Genomic DNA, 22,138 nt, shown 5'->3' with positions numbered 1-22,138 from the left:
AAGGTTGCAGGCAGGAATCTCTCACAGCCAGGGAGATGCCAGGGAGGGAACTCGGAACCTTCTGCTCTTCCCAGAGTGGCTCAATTCCCTAAGGGGAATATCTTACAGTGTTCACACATCAAGTCTCCTATTCATATGCAACCAGGGCAGATCCTGCTTCCCTAAGGGAACACGTCCTGCTCGCTACAACAAGACCAGCTCTCCTCTCCTAATATTTATGATTTGACCAGAATAATTTAATTTATTTAAACATTGTAAAATTTTGTTTTATAGTTTGTAAGATTCTCCAAGAGTTGGTTAAATTCACTTTATGGTCAATGGTTTACTGTTTTCCTATCTTACTGTTCTGTTTTGCTTTATCAGTTGTTGTTTATTATGTTTTGCTGGTCATTGGCTGTGATAAAGATTGATTGATTGATAATTGATTGATTGATTTGATTGATACGTTCTCTAGTAGGGAAAATGGACATGATGAAGAGGTTAGCAAAAAGGAAGTGCAAGGCTGTTGTGCTTCCTGCTCCCACCACATTTGTGACACATCCATAGCCTTCCTGTAAACTCTCAATCAAATATGTTCATAGTGTCTGAGCACTCATGAGACTTCATACTTCTACAGCACAGCAGTGGCAACTCAGCATCTCTCCCACATGCTCACAGGAACACACATACATACATACACCAGCCTCTAGAAGCTGCCCAGCCTTCTAACCTGGATGCAAATTCATAGTGTTGAGGTATGTATGTATGTATGTATGTATGTAAGCTGTTTATTTATCTGTTTATTTGTCTATCTATCTGAGACTCTTTCAACTAAGGCAGTTTTTCCCAGGAGTGCTCATTAATTTCCTAGTCCTGGAGAGAAAGCACAATACATGATTATGCAATTTGGCTGATCTAGTTAACCAATCTCCGCAATCTTCGCTATGAGCCCCACCGGCCGCTGAGGTCACTTGAGGAGGTCCGTCTTCAGTTGCCACCAACTCGTTTGGTGGCTACACAGAGACAGGCCTTCTCGGCTGCTGCCCCGAGATTGTGGAATGCGCTCCCTGCTGAGATATGATCCTCCCCATCTCTGGCAATTTTCAGAAAACACCTGAAAACACAGCTCTTCAACCAGGCTTTCTCAGCTTTTTAAAACTTGTTTTTAAATTGTTTTGATTATTTAATTGTTGTTTTATGATGTTTTTAATTGTTAGTTATTGTTTTATGCTTTATAATTTTTGTTTAATTATTAATTGTTTTTAATGGTGTTTTAATGTAAACCGCCCTGAGCCTTTTGGAAGGGCGGTATAAAAGTTTTAATAATAAATAATAAATAAATAAATCACTTAGAAGACAGCAAATGGAAATGGCTGTATAAAATATTATCCCCAGTTGGTCTATAAAAGATATTTTTGTCTGGTGGTTTGTAGGAAGGAAAGAAGCCTGACAAATGTGAGGGATGGGAAATGAGGGCAACATGAGGCTAACACTGTGCCGACAATGCTGACTGACAACCCCACTGTATACACTTTATGTTGGACAGCAAAATGATTTGATTGTTAGATGTTCACTGAATGTGTCCAATAACTTCTACTTTTTCTTAGTTTTTCTTTGGTTGCCAAGGGAATGAGAAAATAGGTGTCAGGTCTTGAGTTATCTTGGTCTTTCAGTACAATTAAGTTGTTGCAGCCTTTCAAGCCAGTTAAATTAAATTGCAAAACAAAAAGGTGCCACCAGCTGAAAAGAACCAGACACAATTGCCAATTTTGAATTAAAAAATCACACACTGAGCCCTGGCTGCAAGCTGGATGTAACCTGAAGACAAAATGATGCTATTCTGGAACTGAACTATGGACTGCTCTTTCAGCCACCTTATTATTTATGTCCTACATTTATAATCTGCATTCTTACCACATGACTAAGAAACTGTGTGTGAATAGGGTTCGCTTGCATATTGTATTCAAATAATTCCTACACCAATATTTATCGTTGTTTACAGGGCCAGAATATCCCCAATGTTTGCACACAAAGATATCAGGAGGGATGTTGCTGGCTCCTCGGAATTTCAAATATCTTCCAGAAGCTGATTACATTAATCAGAATTGTACCTTATGATGCACTTATGCACTTATATGATGCAGCTGGAATGTAATTAAGTAAATTTGCTCTCTGTTAAATATATCTGAAGTTAAATAATCAGTGTGTTTCTGCTTTCAGACTTTGGAAGATGTTCTCCATCAGGATGGATAGCTCTCAAATAGATCAATTTTCAGCACAATTATAATGCATCACTACACCCTAAGAAACTGGCAGTAAATATGTATCTTGGTACTGGTCATGCTTGGTTCCAGGTTTTTGAGGGGTTCCTTAGCTGCTGTCCAGTAATGCTGACCCCTGATGCTGGCCATGGTACCGGTTCTCCTCTTCACAAGTGTATGTAGAAAGAGCTGGCCAATTCACTGATCTTACAGTTCTGCTATGCTGGGCAGCTGTTATGCCAGGCCTAATGCCAGTGTAATAGAGTCATAATCCTGTGCGTTCTCAACAACTACGTTAACAGTACAGTAGCTTTAGAAACAATACACCATTCCAAACAGTCATCATCATGTAGTGATGGTAACAGCCAATTCTGTAGCATTCCTAGAAAGCCCATCACCACCTGATCATGATGTCATGCACAGATTATATTAGTTAAAGGAAGGGAAGACTTCAATAAAAATATGTTAATGGCTGCAATACCATGATGATATTCCCCTACTCTGTCCATATGTGTGTACACACACACACACACACACACACACACACACACACACACACACACCTACACCTACCTACACCTTTCAGCAATATCTCACAGCATCTTTCCTATCAGAGGCTACCTATGGCCTTCAGTTAGAGAGCTGGCAAGTAAACCCTGTAGCTTCAAGCTCCAGGACTCTGCTCAGACAGGGTTCAAATTACCTAGAAGCCAACTGCAGCCTGCTAATGACCCTGGGCGATGGGGAGCCAGGGCACACAGTGCAGAAAGGGCTGCCGTTTCAGTTGTGACAGCCAGCCAACTCTATAGCCCAGTGGTTCAGAGGTGGCTTGCACACCAAACCTGTAAGCCACAGGATCCCCAAGAAAAGGGTTTGAATCTTGCTGATGTACCAAGAATTCCACACCAAGTCATGGTCATTTTGCCCTCAACATGCCCATGTGAAGGGAATAAGCATGTTTCAAGGAAGAGGGAAGGGGCCACATAAATAAGGAAGAATGCATAGTGTACCGTACAATACATGCTGCAACATTTAGCAGGAAACATGTGACTTGGCCAGTAGCTCAGGGGACAAGAGGGACGCCATGGAAAACAGGGCGTGTGAGCTTGATCATTTCTCTAGGGAAGTGTGAATGTGGCAGGGCTGTTGCCAGGTAGCGATGCCCTCAGGTAGGCGCTGGTCCTCAGTCACATGCTCAAATTGGTTGACTCCTGATATATGGGGCCTGGAATCTGGCCTCCAAAAGGCAAGGCCTATCTTCTGAGGGTCTTACCAGCAAGAATGCTGTGGGGTGAAAAAGGAAGAAACAGCAGAACTAGAAGCCAGACGTGTAGCTATGAACAAGGGGTTGGGGAGATGTCCCCGGATCCCTCAGGAAGGAGGGTGACTGCTTGCTCTTTGCTCTCCCCCTCATGCCTCTAGGTGGTGGTGAGGCAGGAGCCTGTCTTCAGGGCCCACTCCAGCCTTGCTATGCCCCTGCTGTAGCCCAAGCATCCCATTCCGTAGAACAACTCTAAACATGCCGCCACAAGAAACTCATGGTGAGGCATCTGTAGTTTCCTGCAGGCCTAACCTATCACACTCCCCATCTAAGCCCCAAGCATGGCATGATCCCAGTCATATAGCCCAGTAGTGAAAAGGCCCTACACAGAACTGTATCTCTGTGAGAAAGTACAGGCTTTGGACACCAAGGATCTCAGGTGTGATTCCTGGCTATGACTGCTATAAGACAGGGTTAGAAAGAACAATCAGTGCACACATCTGATACAGGGTGGTGTTATACCAAATCAGATTAACTGGTGCATGAACCATTAGCTCCATAGCTGTCTGACTCAATCATGCTTCGGGACTCCTTTCATCCAGCTCCCTTCCATATACCCATATCTCCTCTATGTTCATTTGATTGATTGTCAGTGTCTGGTCTGTTGGATATTTTCCCAGTAACTTTGTGATCAATTTTTCCTTCCTCTCCACTCATAAAGCCTAGTGGCTTGGCTTATCCAGCAGTAACCATGGGGTGATGGTCAGGAAGACCTGCCTCTTCTCCCTTGCTACAGCTCCAGGGGCTAGGCTATGAACAAGTGTTTAACCCTAGTGGGGTGGGGTGTTGGAGAAACTACAACCCTCGAATGAAGGTGAAAGTGGGATTTCTGATTTTGCCAGTTTTAATGTCATATGGATACACCAAAAGTTCCAGATGCAAAGAGCTAACTATAATGTTGATTGTTCAACAAAGACCTGGTTCACGGAATCATTTGAATCTAGGTTTAAAATCAGCATTACACCACATTAGTGTGATCATGTGAACCCATGCTAAGATTATTGATCTCAGTTTGTGTCCTAAGATGAATATGAGATGCCCACCTTTGCATGGGTTCACACATTCTAATGTTGGTTGCCAACTTTAAACCTAGATTGAATCAGGCCTATGTGAACCAGGCCAAAATAATCACAATAATTCAGTCTGAATTTGACAACATGGGAAACTGAAAAACCAATATTTTTTAAAGAGTGCTACATGCAAAAGAAATTGCCATTAGGAGGCTGCAAATCCTGTTATTGATCCAAACAAATTTGTTTCTCTCTAATGGGTAATGCCTTTAAAACATTCTGTAATGGTTCAATAAGAACAGTCAGTATAGTGATTGTTGATTTCTCTGTTGTCTTATATTTTCAAATAAACGTTCCACTGTAGTTAAGTTTATCCTTAAAGTAGAAATGCTTTCAACAGAAACAATTATCTTCTTAAGAGATAATTACATTTTACCCAACTTCTTTCCATGTTGCCAAGCACTACTTCCCCCACTAAATTGTAAATTGTTCCTGTTTACTTCTGTGGAGAGTGTTACAAATCCATTCAGCATTCAAGGAGAAGAAATAATCTGGGCTGACATTTCTGATTATTAGATGTTTACTAGCATTGAGGCTTACCTTGTGAATGGGTAGTCTTTAGAGCTATTATTGTTATGCATATGATAATCACAGTGTTTCTTACTGTATTGAGCTCTGTTCATTTAAATATCACAAGACATATGGGCCCATCATATGCCAAGCAATGGACTGTATAATAAAGCAGATTACATTATATCAGCCCTTGCTCTTATACAAGTCAATAGGGTTAATGGAGGACATATTTGGAATGGACTGTGGCCGCTGGCTGAAGTTTCCAAACCATTTACTCTGAAAAGGGATTTGTCACATTGATGTCAATAGGACTTTGATAAACTTGAGTTTTCCTAACATAGAGATTTTGTCCATTTCTCTACCTACTTTGGCAGTAATATTTTTTATTTTTCGCTTTACACTGTGATGACCTAATAATATCCCACCATTTCTCTTCTAAGACCCTGATTTTATTTTTGATGCCTTTTGCTAATTACATCTCATATTTCTTTTTCTGGCTTCAGTCACATTTCATTGCAGGAGGGCTGTAGCTCAGTAGCAGAGCACATACTTTGCCTACAGATGGTCCCACGTTCAATCCGTTATTACCAGAGGGCTAGAAGGACCCCTGTCTGAAATGCTGGAGAGCTGTCATCAGTCAGTGTAAACAATACTGAACTGGATGGATCAATGCTTTGACCCAGTAGGAGGCAGCTTCATATGTTCAGCTACCACAACTGATGTTCTTTTTGGGTTCCCTTAATATTTTCTTTTACAGCAGTAATTCTTTCTTGTGTTCACTATCCGTAATCTTGTTCACTGTTGTTCTCACAGCCGTACTTGTGTGGACTGGTGTGTGGGTGTGTACAAGTCTTTTGATCTGGGTCTGCGTACAATGTTAACAAAAGCAAATTCTGTTGTGTTTTATCTCTTTTTCCTTCTGATCTCTAAGGTACATAGGGGAAATATATCTATTTTGGAGATCCAGCTTCTTGGCTGCTTCTGCTTCTTTTGAAGTTTTTGCCATCATCAGAGAGCAAATCCACTATCTGAGTAGTGGGTGAGATTACTTATTTTGCTCACCCACAAAATATGTACATTTCTGAACAGTACATCTGGATCCCTCACCAGGTGCCTTTACAGTATAACTCAGAAGTATATCTGTTCTAGGAGTGTGCACAGAACCAGTTTGGCCAGTTTGGTTCAATCCAAACCAGATTTGAACTGACCCGGCCTGGTTCCATGTTTGCCCGAACTGGGTCCAGTCTGGTTTTGACCATCGAACCGGGCTGAACCAGTTTGGGGGATATACTTGTAAAGGGGAATCCAGTGAGGATTCCCCTTTACAAGTACAGGGGGTGGGGGACCCTTTCAGGGGTAAGGAGTGGCCAGGTGAGGGTGGCGAATGAGTAAGTAAGCTGCTTATCTGCAGGGGCATATCTAGGGTAGGGCAGGCAGGGCACGTGCCCCGGGCACCACTTGAAGGGGGAGTGCCATTTTTTAAAATTAAAAAATTAAGAAATGGCCACCAAAAACAACATGGCCACTGCGCATGCTCAAATGGCCTCTCCCTAGGCCATGCCAGGCTTCTCAGAGGCCATTTGAGCATGCGCAGTGGCCATTGTGTTTTCGGTGGCCATTTTTTTAAAAAAATATTTTTAAAATGGTCACTGCACATGCTCAAATGGTGCCTGCAAGGCCCTAGGCCTTGCCAGGACTCGCAGAGGCCATTTGAGCATGCATGGCGGTCTCAAAAATGGCCACCACACCAATCTTTGTAGGCCCAAACAGGCCCGAAACTCAGCCCGGGAAGGGCTGCAGCAGTGAATTAAGAGGCTGGTGGGGGGAGAGGGACTTTTTCAGACCCGCCCCCCCCATGACCTTTAGGAAGCCCCTCGAAGGAGCTACAGGTTAAAATAAATTACAATTTAATATGTCAATGTACACATATTCAGTTTGGCACTATGTACAGAGAATCAGGGCTTGTGAATACTGAGCTGAACCTTATGAGCTAGGATTGTATTCATTTGCTCTTACTTTGCTTCTTGTGATAAGTGAGTTAAATGTGATGTCTTAATAATATGGCTATGAATAGTGAGTTTGTCTTTGAATCAGTGTGAAATCCTTAGTATTAAGGCCCACTGGGAGTTTCTTGCTCTCTTTCTCTCATTTTAACTGTCTTTCCGAAAGACTAGAATATATTCCAAGCAGTGACACAGTTTACTCTGCATATCCTTTAATTATTTTCGGAGTATCTAGGAAAAGTCAAATTCTCCATTTATTTTTAAAACTTATGTAATGGTGATGCTACAATGCATAGTAGGGAATTAGACAGGCACTTCTGTTTAGTTTTCCAAGTACACCTCCACATAGTATTTGGGTATTTCATGAGCCCCAGCATACTGAAATTTGTAGTTTCCCAGTATTTTCTGGTCTGGCTACGTCCACTGCTAAATAGTTTTTGAAAGATTAAAAGATTAACAAGCTTGACTTGCATTTTTCAGCTGATATTACAGTAAAGTTATCTGAAAGATGGGTGTCAGATGTTTGGACAGGGGGCGCAGTTTCAGTGCTTGCCCTAGGCGCTATTTCCCCTTGATACGCCTCTGCTTATCTGGCCAGCACAGCTGCTAGCACTGCTGCTCATGCTCCTGGCAGCCCCAAGCAGCGTGTCCCCCCCCCCTTTTACCGAGCTGGGGAGAGTGCTGCTTGGGGCTGCCAGGAGGAAGAGTGACGGTGAGCAGCTACACTGGCCAGGTTAAAACCAGCACTTTGAATTGGGCCCGGAAACAGACTGGGAGCCAGCGCAACTGACAAATAGATAAAGGAATGTATTAAAGAGCTTCCCCTGAGCCTTTTATCTTTGCTTCTCTTTTGGTTGTTCCTTCTGATTTCAGTACAGGATACAGGAAAACAGAGCTGGTCACCCAATCTTAAAAAAAAAATAAAAAATGGAACATTTCATCAGGTACATAAAAAGACAACTAAATTGGTGAGCGCGGTGGAACATTTTCCATATAAGGAACTGCCAAAGAGGTTTGAGTTTTTTAGTTTAGAAAAGACATCACTAAAGGGAAATGTAAGTTTACAAATATTGTGAATGTTGTCAAAAGAATGAATAGAGATAAATTGTTCTTTCTTGCTGTCCTCAGAACATTAAGACTCAGGATAATCTGATAATGCAAAAGGTTGGCAACATATTCAGGAAAAACAAGGAAATGCTTTACACTGTCCATGAACAAGTTTTGGAACTGCTTGGCACAAAATGTCATGGTGGTCACTAGCAAAGATAGCTTTTAGAAAGGATTAGACAAATGTGGGAGAATAGGGGCATCAATGATTATTGGTCATGATACTTTATATCGGCCCTCCATAGTTAGAGGTGTTGGAGATGAACTTCCAGTGCATCGACCTTTTGCACCAACTGTCCTAATGACCACTAGGGGCATTGGGAGTAGACAAAGTGAATCAGGGTCTCCCTATCTGTCCCTACTCTATGACCCCTGAACTGACTCTGCAGCACTTCCTGTGCTGAGTCACAATCCTTCCTTTCCTCCTAGAGAGCAGATGGAAACATATCTCTCTCTCTCTCCTTACCTATCCACTATGTAGTCCTTTAGATTAGAGATCGGTCTTTCCTAAGTGTATTTAACCAATAAATGTTTAGTGTTTGGTCACACAAGGATCTCCATGTGTTTTCTCTAAATAGCTGCAATATCCCAACCATCCTCTGCTACCTACTCTGTAACTGGAGTGTGTGCTCATTCTTTAGTGCTCTGCTGTTTCACCTATTGTGGGTAAAAATCAACAACCTCTAACAAGAGGAAATATACCACTGATTACAAGATGCTGGAGACAGACAACAGTATCTCCATTATGTTCTGCTTGTGAACCTGAGGCATCTGGTTGGTGAAAAATTGTTGGAAGATTGACCACTGGTCAGATTCAGCAAATTGTTTTTTATGTTCTTTTCCTGTTTTCAGTGTATGGAAATCCCTCTCTTTCTGAGATATTTGAAAGGTGCCAGCTTATCTTCTCTCATTTTATTTCTAGTATTCATCACCAGGGTGGATATTGTGTGTTAATGTGCCCAGTGATTTTGGCTCCTTTTTTTGGTGACTGAGGATAATGGCCCCTTATGAAATTTGAGTGATATTGTTGCTTCTTAACGTTACTTCTGCTCCTTGGTGGAGGTTTTTTTAATGGTTTCTTCATATCAATGCTTTGTTGCATTGCTCACTACCTTCTGCACTTGGAATGTAAAATCTAGACATCTCGGAGAGGGGGTGGAATTAAAAGCTCTACAAACAAAGTGTAAGTGGAACAATAATGGTGCTATTTTCCATCCTGATACTCTGTACACGTACTTCAGTCTGTACACACACTAGTTGATAGGGATGTGTGAATTGGTTCAAACTTGAACCAGTTCAAATTTGAACCAGGGTGGTTCGATGGTTCAAATTCGAACCAAACCAGCCATCAGGTTCGAGCTGCAGGTTCAAATTTGAACCAAACTGGGGGTGGTTGTATTTGAACTGGTTCAAACCTCCAAAAGTGGGTGGGGGTGGTATCTGGCACCCATGGGTACCTACCACCCAAACCCCAAAGCAATCGGACACTCGTACGATTTTTAATGAATTTTTGAAATTTATTTTTATTTTTTCTCATAGGGTATAATGGGACTTGAACCAGCCCATTATTCCCTATTGTGGAGCACCCATGGCTGCCAACAACCACCCAAACCCCGAAGCAATAGGACACCCCTACGATTTTTGTATGAATATTTGAAATATTTTTAATTATTTTTCTCATAGGGTATAATGGGACCCGAACCAGCCCATTATCCCCTATTGTGGAGCACCTAGGGGCACAAAAGTGGGGTGGGTGGTAGGCACCCAGGGATGACTATCACCCACAAAACCCCAAGGCAATCGGACACTCCTCTGATTATTAGTGAATTTTAAAAATATTTTGGAATTCCTCATAGGGAATAATGAGGATTGCAGCAAATGTATAGCTTCAAGTCGGGGGGAAAGGGGTGTCCTAGAGTGGAGTGTGGTGGGTGGTAGTTCCCAAGGGGGGGGGGGGCAGGAAGTTATCAGAATTATTTGAAAGGCTGATTTTTAAGTGATTTTTGAAGTTTACGCATCTTTAAGGTTTTTCTCCATAAAGAAGCATGGAGGTGTCAGCAAATGTATAGCTTCACATCGAGGGCAAAGGGGTGGCCTAGAGCAGAGTGTGGTGGGTGGTAGTGCCCAAGGGGGCCAAGAAGCTATCAAAATTATTTGAAAGGAATTAGGCAAAGGGCTGATTTTTAAGTGATTTTTGAAGTTTATGTGTCTTTAAGGTTAGCAATGAGAGTGGATTCATGGTTTGTCATTGAAAATCTTATATGCTGCCAAAGAATCTACACTCAGAACATTCCAGAAACAACAAAACCCAGTACGCCATGGGTTAGCAACCGATGGGGGTGGTTGGCACCTTCGCTCTGGGCGACCCCAGCACCCCCCAAGTGCAGTTATGGGGCTGCTGCTCAATTCTTCCCTATGGAGAAAAACCTTAAAGCCACTTGTGGGGTGCTGGGGTGGCCCAGAGTCAGTGGTGGTGTAGTGCACAGAGGGTGCTAACCACCTCCATGGGTTTTAGGAGTACAAACAAAGAAGAAGCCAATAAAATACCTGGGAATAAATCTCACTAAGAATAATAAAGACCTGTTTAAAAACAATTATATGCAAATTTGGAAATCTATTGCAGCTGATCTGGACAGATGGAAAAAGCTGACCTTTTCTTGGCTCAGGCGGATTTCAGCGATAAAATGAATCTACTGCCCAGGATGAATTTTCTTTTTCAAATGATCCCTATAAAGATAGAAGATAGGATTCGGAATAAATGGCAGAGTCAGCTTAATTCATTTATTTGGAACTATAAAAAACCCAGAATACGATTTAAGGTTATGTAAGATGTAAAGGAAAGAGGTGGACTAGGTGTTCCTAATTTGAAACTCTATTATCATGCCAGTTGTTTGACTTGGATTTCAGAATGGATTATATCCCCCTATGGTTATCTTACTGGAATGGAAAGCTCTGGTCTTTCTAGAGGACTGCATAACTATTTGTGGATTACAAGCTTGAGAAAAGATTCAGAGGTACAATATCATGCCATTAGGCAAAGTCTTTTATACGTCTGGGATAAATATCAAAAAATAATAAGTCCAAGGCTATCGCCTTTGACCTCAATCTTGAATGTGTATTTCTATGAAGAGGAATCTTCATACAAGTATAAATTTTGGAGTGAGAACTCATATACTCTGCATAGTTTAATCCAACACCTTGCCCAAAGTAAATCTTCTGAACAACCACCGCTTTCTTCATCTTGGTTTCAGCATTCCCAGATCAGTTCAATAGTACGGAAGGAGTTGCAGATACAGGGTGGTAAGCTCAGAGAATTAACTGACTATGAGGATCTCATTACTCGAAATATGGATCATCTGTTAGGCAGAATATACAAATTGTTATTGATATACGACACAGAGACTGAGCAGATTAAAGAATGCATGATAAAATGGATGCAGGATTTTAACAGGTTGATTGATATGTCTGACTGGGAATATCAGTGGAAGAAAAACATTAAGTTTACCCTCAGTAACCATTTAAGAGAAAATTGGTATAAGATGTTTTTTAGATGGTACATAACTCCTTTGACAATTAACAAAACAGATGACTCTTTCTCGAAGAATTGCTGGAAATGTAACCAGCATCCTGGCTCATTTTATCATATGTGGTGGAGCTGTGACAAAGCTCAACTGTTCTGGAAGCAAATTCATAAGAAAATCAAACAAATCTTAGAGGTTAAGCTCCCTTTTCTTCCAAAAATATTTCTTCTCAGTATAACTAAACCTTACATTTCTTCTAAACTTAATGAGCTATTTCTATATATGATTACCGCAGCAAGGATTATATTCGCCACAAACTGGCGGGAACCTGTGATTCCCCCCTTAAACGACTGGTATTTGAAGCTATGGGATTATGCACCAATTTCGAAAGTCTCAGCTTACAAGAAGGATCTCTCTTCTGAGTCATTTATGTCTGTTTGGGAGCCTTTTATACATTACAACACTCAACAAGGTCTCCATTTGTTCCCAGTGTCGGGATTTGATTTATGATCTTATGTGTACACAAGGTAAACATGGCATAAAATGTTGCAGAAAGGGGTGTTTTGCTGTTTGTTAATTTGGCTTTTTTACAGAAATGACTCTTTTTTACTCAGTGGAATTGGTGTTTTTTTTTAATCATTTTAATCTGTAATTATGGAATGTTAGGTTGCTTTTTTAAATTCAGTTTTATGTTCTTTTGTGTACATAAGGTAAAAATGGCATAAAACATTGCAGAAAAGGGTGTGATTCTGTTCGTTAACTTGGCATTTTTAAAGAAATGATTTTTCTATAAAAGTGATTAAATGATTTTTATAGAAATGATTCTTTTTTACTCAGTAAAATTGGCTTTTTATCATTCTTATCTGTAATTATGATATGTTAGGTTGTTTATTTAGTTATCAAACTATGGGTGGTGAAAAGTGTGGGAAGAGGTTGCTGTTTCTTTTCCTTTTTCAAAATTTGTATTGCTTGATATTTTCGAACACTTTTGTTGTATCTCTCCTTTATCTACTTTTTATTTTGAAAATTAAAATTGTATTTTAAAAAATCATACGAGTGTCCAATTGCTTTGGGTAGATACCCGTGGATGGGGTGGTAGGTACCCATGGGTGCCAGCTACCATCCCACCCACTTTTGGAAGTTAGAACCAGTTCAAACCAGTTCAAAACAGTTCAAATTCAAACCCAACCAGGGGGGTTCGAGCAAAACCAAGACCGAATCACCCCCTCCTGGTTCGAACCCAGTTCAAATGCGAACTGAAACAGGCAAACCGGTTTTGTGCACAACCCTACTAGTTGACCTAGCATATGCTTTTCACTATTTAGAAACCCTTAGGATGAAGAGAAATAAAGAAACAGGGGAATTATGCTCTTACCCAAGCACTGATTGCAAACAGGTCAGGATGCATTTTCTGTCTATCAATGCTCATCTCAAATTTTCTTTGTTGCTTTTCTTTTACTTATATTTGAGATGTTCGAAGTACATATGATGCAAACATATAAAGTAAGCCAAAAGTGGGGTTGGAAGAAGAGAGAGGAAGGGATGAAGAGGGAGAAGCCATTGAATCTCAGTTGGAGTTTCAGAACAGTACTAAAATATGTATGTCTCTAGTATTGACAGTTGAGCATATAATCAAAAGCATTAAAAATATCTATAGGCAAGGGAAGTATCTTTGCTTTGAAGACTAGCCCCCCGCCCCAAAGCAAAGTCTCAAAACTGTACTCAGAAGTTTTAACGAACAGATAGAAATACCCAGTGTATTTCAGCATAAATATTTCAGGGGCAATGAGGTTCCACTTGTGGTGGTTCCTCCACCCCACCCCCTTTTTTTTAAGTTTGAAAAACTGAACTGGGGAAGGTAGCTTTGTGACTAACACAAGTGTCAGCCAATCAGTGGTCTGTGCAAGAGCTGCACAGGGAGGGAGAGGGTTGCTTTGTGATTGGCATAAAGACTGGCCTACGAGGACTGTGCAAATCTAACTACTTCAGACCAGAACAACAGCTTCCACCTGAGACTAATCTGAGAAGATAGCATGTATGTCAGAAATGTGGTCAGTATGCTTTCATAGTGAGCTCACTACTGAAGCTATGAACCACATAGACCTTTAAGTTCTAAATCATTGAACAGTTTGCTGAATTTGTGCCCATTTCTTGAATCAAGTTGAACCATGATAGCTAATGCCATGATAGCTATTGTTTAATATGAGGATCTACTCTTTGTTCCTTAAGATCTACCTGTCACTACTATAGCATGCTGAGATTAGAGATGACTGGGGTGGGGCTAGGTCGCCTCCTTTTCAAAGACTCACAGCTTTAACTTAAAGGGGAAGTTCTGGCATGGTGCTGACTTCAACTTCCTTTCTTGTCATGATGACCTGCTTGCTAGGGAAGATACAGCCAGGACTTTGTGGTGTGCTCTTCAACAGATCATGTGGCAGGCAAGAGCCTGCTGCTGACACTCGTGCAAAATCATGGAACCATGAACTGATGACCCAGTAATGTAACTTAAACATAATCAAGGAGCATAGACTCCCCTAAGTATCAAGGGCAAGTCGTACAGTGAATTAACTAGAGGAGTCAGGTATTTATTTGGAATCCTGGCTTGCAATCCCATGGCCCTCCCTATTGTCACCAAATTAACAATAATAGAATGTCTATAAACCCATATGTACAGGGGTGGATTAACCTTTTTGCCACCTATAGGCAAAAACGCTTTTGCCACCCTTTAAAAAAAGTACGGGGGGGGGGAGAGGAAAGTCCCCCTCCTGCCTCCTTCATTTTCGTTCAAAGCCGCAGCTGTGGCAATTGCTGCAGAGAAGGGGGCAAGAGGAAAGTTCCCCTCCTTCACTTTAAAAAAAAAAAAATACATGATGTAGCTGCTACAGGGACTGGGAGGGGGAATAACTAGGTAGTTAAGGGGAAATTAATTGCCTAAAAGACCGCCTGCCGGATGGGGTGTGATGGTGGTGGTGGTGGTGGTGGCTGGCTTCAGGGATGGGGGGTGGCGAGGAGGGAAGAGTTCCCCCAGTCTTTTACCATTAGAAGCCTATCCTCCCTCCATCTCTCCTCACTGCCTCTTAAGTGATGATTGCACAGCAGGCAGGCTGAGGCTCCGCCTCCCACTCTGCTATAGATTGCAGCAGAGCTATAGAGTCTAGAGTGCTGCAGTCCAGAACTATAGACTCTCCTCAATTCTGCTGCTGTAGACAGATGCCTCCTCTGCCTCTGCGTTAATCTGCCAGGGCATATGTATAGCTCAACACCAGGGACATAGCTAGGGGAGATGGGGCCTGTGTTCACCCCCTCTCCCTGGCAGCACCTCAGAGTGAGGGATATAATGAAGAAAATAGGGAGGGCTGCCACTGGAGGGCCCAGGTTCTTTGAACTCATCTGCCCAATTATAGCTACACTCCTGCTTGACACAATAAACCACTCTTAGGCATCAGCTATATAGCCTTAACTTGTTTGAACATGCTTCTTTGTAAGGTCACTACTCCTAATGAATTCTCTAAAGGAAGGACTGGCCCTATAGGTTACAGTGGCAGTATGGAAAAGTCATCACATGGAAGCTAGTACCAGTTCTTCTGCCTGATTTTGGAATAGTTTTGGCTGTCAGTAAAGGCAAAGTGTGCCTCCGAGTCGATGTTGATTCCTGGTGACCACAGAGCCCTGTAGTTGTCTTTGGTAGAATACAGGAGGGGTTTACCATTGCCTCCTCCCATGCAGTATGAGATGATGCCTTTCAGGATCTTCCTATATCACTGCTGCCTGATATAGGTGTTTCCCATAGTCTGGGAAACATACCAGCAGGGATTCGAACTGGTGCTTTGCTAGTTCCCCGCTGCGCCATCAGAACATTAGAGAAACAACAAGGGTGAATTGTGTATGGCCAGCCTGCAACTGCCTGCCTCCACCGTAGCAGCTGACTAGTGAGCCAGGCCTGGTTGGTTGGTTGCAGGGGTGGGGGGAGAAAAGGAGGAAAGAGGCCTGGTAGAGCTGGATCAGAGAGAGCACCCGTCGTTGGGGTGAAGGCCACTTGCATGTCATGGTCCAGCCAGCTCTCGAGCCTGAACAATTTCCCTTGGTGCTGTCTGTTTCTGGATCTTTTAGTGGAAGTGGATCTCCCTCTCACACAGACACAGACCGGTATATAAATAAGATACAGAAGTAGATTTTTAAAACCCTGGTTATAAATCAGGATATAAAGTTGGGCTGTTTCTGTCTTGCTGCACATGCTATGGCCTCTCTTCATAGCATGCTACACGTGCTATGGTCTCTCTTCAGAGTGCAAAACTTGGAAATTTAGTAGAGTTCATGCAGACATTTCCACAGCACTGGAGGGGGAAGGCTGATTGGGGATTTATCCTCTTGCCAGCAATTGTGTGTGGGTTGGAAAGCCTCTTCATGTTCTGCCCTCCAATTTTCAACCTTTCTCAGAGTATATTCTGATGTAAAAAGCAGTGAATTCAGTGAGTTTGTTTATTCTACAGATACTTTCAAAATGTCTAAATAAGTCCCTATGTGGGACTTCAAAGAAGAAATTAGCCAGATCTCCCACACACAAGCCTGTGTGTACATACATGTGGAGAGGATGCTTATAGCCCCATTAGGTCCAAAATTGCCTATCTTGCGGCTGGGGGTGGGGCAAAAGGCCTTTACGTTCAGACTCCAAAATTATCTAGGTGTACTTTAAGGGGCACAGTGGGGAAATGCTTGACTAACAAGCAGAAGGTTTCTGGTTTGAATCCCTGCCAGTACCTATATCAGGCAGCAGTGATATAGGAAGATGCTGAAAGGCATCATCTCATACTGCACAGGAGGCGGCAATGGTAAACCCCTCCCGTATTCTACCAAAGAAAACTACAGGGCTCTGTGGGCACCAGGAGTTGAAATCGACTCAAAGGCACACTTTACCTTTGCATCTATTAGTGGTGTGCACAGAACCATCTGGCCTGGTTTGGTTCGAGGTTGAATCGGCCTCGAACGGAACTGGGCCAGTTTGGTCCGGCCCCCATCGAAACCCCACCCCCGGTCAGCAAACTTTTTTTTTTTTTTTTTTAAAAATTTAAATCCAAAAGTAACTACCTGTAGCCCCTTCGGGGGGGCTTGCTGTAGCCGTGGGGTGTGTGTGTGTGTACGGGTTCCCTCTCCCCCCACCAGCCTCCCTCATCACCACAGCGGCTGGGTAAACCAGTCTTTTTAGCCCTTTCGGGTCTCCATAAAAGCGAGCGGCCACCATTTTGGCCACCGCAGCACATGCGCAAATGCCCTCTGCAAGGCCTCGCAGAGGGCATTTGCGCATGCACAGCGGCTAGGGTAGTCACAAAGTGACTACCTGTAGCCCCTTTGGGGGGCTTGCTCCTCTCTTAATTTTTTCTTGTTTTAAAGAAAACTTTAAAGATGTTCTTTAGTGTTTAAAGAATATCTGTAAACATCACTGGGTTTTTATTTACTTTGAACATCTCCTCTCTTAATTTTTTCTTCAAATAAGTTCAAACTCTTGGTATGCAAGCATATAGCAACACATGCCCGTAAAGGGGGTCGCTGAATCTGGCCTGTAATAAATCATGATTCCATATTCCTGGGCCCATCTTCAGTTTGGCCCCTGAGTATGAGTATCTGTCACAGTGGCAATAAAACAACTTTCAAAGAGTCCCTCGGGTTCTTGCACTGGATTGTTATAGTCCAGCTTAGCCAGAGAATCCTTTTGTTGCTATTTTTTGGTGGTGCCTTCTGAAAGATGGAGTTCTGTGCTGGGAAAACAAACAGAAACCACATTAATAAACACACTTTCCCTGCTATGTGTGTCTTCATTTCTGCTATATTTGTCTCTCACACTTGCTTCCCACCCTTCCTCCAAGGAGTTCACAGGGTGGTATACATGAAGCAACCTTATTTTATTCTCAAAATAACCTTGTGAGAGAAGTAGGATTGAAGGGTGGTGCGAGGCTCCAGCCTGGTGCCCCTCCACCCACTCCAAATTGATTTAGAGTAGCAACTCCAAATGAGATCCTGAGGGAGTGGATCTGGGGCCAGTGCCAACCCCTGCCCTGGATCCTATGAATGTAGTAGGGTGGGGGGAAGCAAGACTGGCACTGGCCCCACCACACCACTGGACTGGAAGCCCTTGGGCTGGAATCCCCTGAGTAACTCCCTCCAGGGTCAGGGCCCCTGAAGCAGCACCCACGGGACCTGCACCCTCTACAAAGCCAGCCTTTCCCTCATCAACCAAGCTCTCCAATACTGACATGCCAACATTTATTTATGTAGCACATTTTTATATCAACCCATACAGAAGTCCCGGGGTGGCAAACCAGCAAGACCAAGGAAAGCAGTCAGAATGAAGAAGCACTACCATATTTTGAGCCGCAGTCCTTTTAAAGCTCAGACACTCCAAGCATGGAGGCAGAGGTAGAGTATGGCTTCCAGAATGTTCAAGGGCTCATATCAGCCTGTCTTCACGCAGAGGCGAGTCAGCTTGTTCCCTGGGATCTCTTCAGAGTCCTACAGCCTGTCCTCTGCCTTATTACATGGGCAGCCAGAACAGGACAGGGAGGGTCCAGAATCCTCCACTGTGCTCATGCTACATGTCCCCCTCTTGTACACATGCTACAAAAATAAAATAATTCTAGACTATATCTATACACATACACAGTACAACTTTACAGAATTTTTCTTCATCCCATTAAATCAAGAACCCATTTGATCCATAGACGAACCCAGATTTTAATTTGTATTACAAAATATAGATAGCCTGCTGTCTTTCAGGTCTCTTCTAGTTAATGCTACTTCTGTCAATAAAATTCAAAAACGGAAATCATGTTACAAGAAAAGCATCAATATGACTTGATTTAAAGTTACCTAAATACATTGACAATTTGTTTTGCACTAAAAGATCCCATACCTCTTCAAATCACATTCCAGTCGAAGAGGACTTTTTGTTCTTCCAGTTTCTTGCTATAACATGTTTTGCTGCTGTTACTAGTTGTATAATCAAGCATTTTGCACTAACCACCAATTCCAAATCTTCTAAACAATTTAATAAACTTACCTGTACATCTAGTTGTAACTAAATATTGGTTATAGATCTTATATATTGCAAAAATGGGAATTGAGATCATTTTAACAGCTAGTTCTGGAATGAAGTAGCAAAATGCCCTCTGACATTCTACTATGGACAGTGGATCAATACTGCCCAAGGGGAGAATTTCAGCTAGGCTTGTATTTCAGTAACTCAAAAAACATGCTCCTTTTTATTATTCATTCAATTTTTATTCTGCCCTTCCTAAAGTGGCTCAGGGCAGTTTACATTATAATCAAACACACATAATAAAACAATTAAAAATTTTAAAAAGACATTTAAACCAGATTAAAATTAAAACTAGGTGTCATTAAAATCCAGGTTTAAAAAATGGGTCTTTAAGGCCTGCAAGGAAGATAATCCACTTCATTTTGGGTCTGCCTTAGTCACATGCCTTTGAAGGCCAAGGATTGTTCAGCCATTTTTAGGAGGGTTTTGCCACTTTACCCCCCACCCCAGGAACCTTAGATGGAGAGTGGGTTTTCCTACATCAAAATAAAGTGGATGGTGGCAGCCTAAAACAGGGTTAGCGGAGCAAGTGGTCTGCTAACTGCATTTTACTGATTGTGTGCTGCTGCGTGCCGTGGCGACACACAAGTAGACCCCGACCGGGAGGCTACAACAAGCACCCTGACCTCGGAGGTCTCCCCCAGGATGCCTTGCACACGGGGCATTCCTGGGACTTCCTGGTCTGTAAGGGGATTCCTTACAGGATTCAACCCAGTGAACTCCCCACCCACTCTAGCTCTGGTAGGAGTCATGACTATGTGTGGGTGGGTGTGTGTATACATCAGGCCTGCTCAACTTAGGCCCCCCAGATGTTTTTGGACTACAACTCCCATAATTCTCAGCCACAGCAGCCAATAGCCAGGAATTATGGGACTTGTAGGCCAACATCTGCAGGAGGGCCGAAGTTGAGCAGGCCTGGTATACATGCACACACAAACACACACATATGTCCTAGCACTGAGTTGACCTGATGTTGTTCAAACCCTGAATCAGACAGAAATCATGGGGCTCTACCAGTTGGAGGGCTTTTTATCACAGACTTCCATAGGATTCCACCACTTAACTGTACACAGAAGCAAAGGGATCTTCAACACAGAGATGTTCTCAATGGTTAATTTTTGTATTCATGTCTTTTTCCATCCACTCTGTACCTCTCTCCCTGTCCCTCCCTGCACTGCGCAGCGGGAATGGTCACCTCTATACCGTGCAGACTAGTCACCTTTATCCAAAGCTTCACACCAGCCGAATAAACAACTAGTAAGAGAGCTGGAATGTGCCCCTGGCTCCCAGGCCCTGCAGTGATGATGAACAACACAGCTCCAGCAAGAGAGGGAATGAAGCTCTACAAATGATCATTGTGTAGAGCCTAACTGGGCTCTGCGGGGAGAGTGGGCTTAGCCCTGAGCAGATGAGCAGGGAGCCATCGTGGAGCCGGTAGGGTAAGGGTGATCGGGGGCCGCCTGGCCCCCTGAAGTCCCAGGATGCCCCGTGTGCGAGGCATCCTGGGGAGACCTCTGAGGCCAGGGGGCTTATTGTAGCCTCCCAGTCGGATTCCACTTGGGTGTCACCACGGCACGCAGCAGCACACAATCTTTTGCTTTAAATTTTTATTGATTTTAACAATATCTTAAGAATCTCATTACATCAAACATTAAACAAAATTGACTTCCAGCTCACTAATCAGCGTGAATCACTAATTATACAATTAACCCTTGCTATAATAATTCAAAACATATATCCTATACCTTACCGAACTCGATTTTAGTCTACTCAACCTGCTAATATTTCTGAATTTCAAACCCTGTTGAAAAATCAATATTAGGAAAATAGTTCTTTAAGTACAGTAAAAATGGTTTCCAATCTTCTGTAAAACCTTCCAAATTTTGATCTCTTATCAGTACTGTAAGTTTTGCCATCTCCGCATATTCCAAAATTTTTATCAGCCAATCTTCTTTTGAGGGCAGTTCATTGTCCTTCCATTTCTGTGCGTATACTATTCTGGCCGCCGTGGTTGCATACATGAAGAATATTAAATTTCTTGTGGAGAACTCTCCTTGCGTTATTCCCAGCAGGAAGGATTCTGGGCTCTTAGGAAAGGTCATTAAAAAATTTTTTTTAACTCATTATATATCATGTCCCAAAAAGCCTTTGCCTTCCTACAAGTCCACCACATATAAAAACAAGTTCCTTCACAATGTCCACATTTCCAACATTTGTTTGAAACATTTTTATACATTATCGCCAGTTTTTTAGGCATCAAATACCACCTGTACATCATCTTATAATAATTTTCTTTTAAAGTGTAACATGGCAGCAGCACACAATCAGTAAAATGCGGTTAACAGACCACTTGCTCCGCTAACCCTGTTTTAGGGGAGGGGTTCTTAGGCGGGCTAGCCACCGTTGAACCACCAAGTGGTGCAACCCCGGTGGTTCTCACAATGGGGAAAAACCAGGCTGGGCTCCCTTAGGCGCTTTTCAGATTACACCCTGCAACGGGGTCCCAGCAAATCTCTGAAGTGTGCTTCCACACTTCCTGCGTTGTGACACCACAGCCCCTACACGGACAGCAGGGTGCCGTTCACATTTCCAATGCCTTGTTTCAAATTTAATTGCTGCGATATAGAGCTAGGACGTCATATATCTGGCATTAGGAAGTTGCTGTTTTTTTGGGTTGTTAGTTTCCACAAGACTGCTCCCCCTGCTGTTTACGTTTCCAATGCGACTTGCCTGAATGGAGGCATTTTGCTGCTGTTGAGCAGCTAGCCTGGAAAGCGCCTTAACCTAGTTTCTCCCCATCGTGAGAATCGCCTCATAGTGTACGGGTGGTGTGTTCCAGAGCTTGCTGGAAGGAAGAGATGGGTTGTAGCTGGAGACTGCCAATCAGAGCTTCACTCCAAGTCAGGTTACTGAGAGAGAAGGTAAAGACAATATGTGACTCAGGACCTCTCCTCTTTCCTTATTTTATTATGTTATAAATGAGCACAAATATGTAAAAGCATGAATCAAGCACATCAAATATTAGACTAAAAAAATAAGGAGCAAAGCCCCTACTTCTGGGCAACAGAAGTGGTAATTTAGACAAATAATTAGTCAGAATTGCAAGAAGAAGAGCACTGCTGAAATAACAAGGAGAACCAGAAAGAAACTGGTGTGCTCAGGAGTGGAAGGAGGAGGCATGTGTCCTTTGGAGCCAACCTTTCAACGTGTCAGCACCTTGGGAGAATACCATTCCTCCTCACACTCAGACAAGTTGCACTATGGTCCATTTAT

The 22,138-nt window shown here is 42.6% G+C and overlaps 1 protein-coding gene and 1 long non-coding RNA gene across 8 annotated transcripts in view; both read right to left on the bottom strand.

Moving 5' to 3' along the window:
- The window catches only part of SHISAL2A (shisa like 2A), a 60,070-nt gene that overhangs the window by 5,667 nt on the left and 32,265 nt on the right, over positions 1-22,138 (bottom strand). Inside the window, exon 3 of one of the 7 annotated variants that reach the window (XM_053244591.1) lies at positions 17,198-17,528. The exons of 2 other annotated variants lie outside the window; for them this stretch is intronic. In XM_053244591.1, the coding sequence (XP_053100566.1) occupies positions 17,398-17,528 (131 nt within the window). In that variant the 3' untranslated portion in view covers positions 17,198-17,397. Of the gene's footprint in view, positions 1-17,197; positions 17,529-18,505; positions 18,567-20,552; positions 21,775-22,138 lie in introns of those variants that run through there. 4 more of the 7 variants (XM_053244594.1, XM_053244593.1, XM_053244597.1 and 1 more) reach the window with 4 other exon arrangements.
- On the bottom strand, positions 11,280-14,800 carry LOC128322739 (uncharacterized). The gene is made up of 2 exons (XR_008305931.1): positions 13,151-14,800; positions 11,280-11,610 (listed from the first exon to the last, which is right to left on the bottom strand). It is a non-coding gene; the product is annotated as an uncharacterized LOC128322739 (long non-coding RNA).

This window comes from Hemicordylus capensis, chromosome 4, assembly GCF_027244095.1.
Source record: "Hemicordylus capensis ecotype Gifberg chromosome 4, rHemCap1.1.pri, whole genome shotgun sequence".
NCBI lineage: Eukaryota > Metazoa > Chordata > Lepidosauria > Squamata > Cordylidae > Hemicordylus > Hemicordylus capensis.
This window is presented reverse-complemented; position numbering and strand designations above follow the sequence as displayed.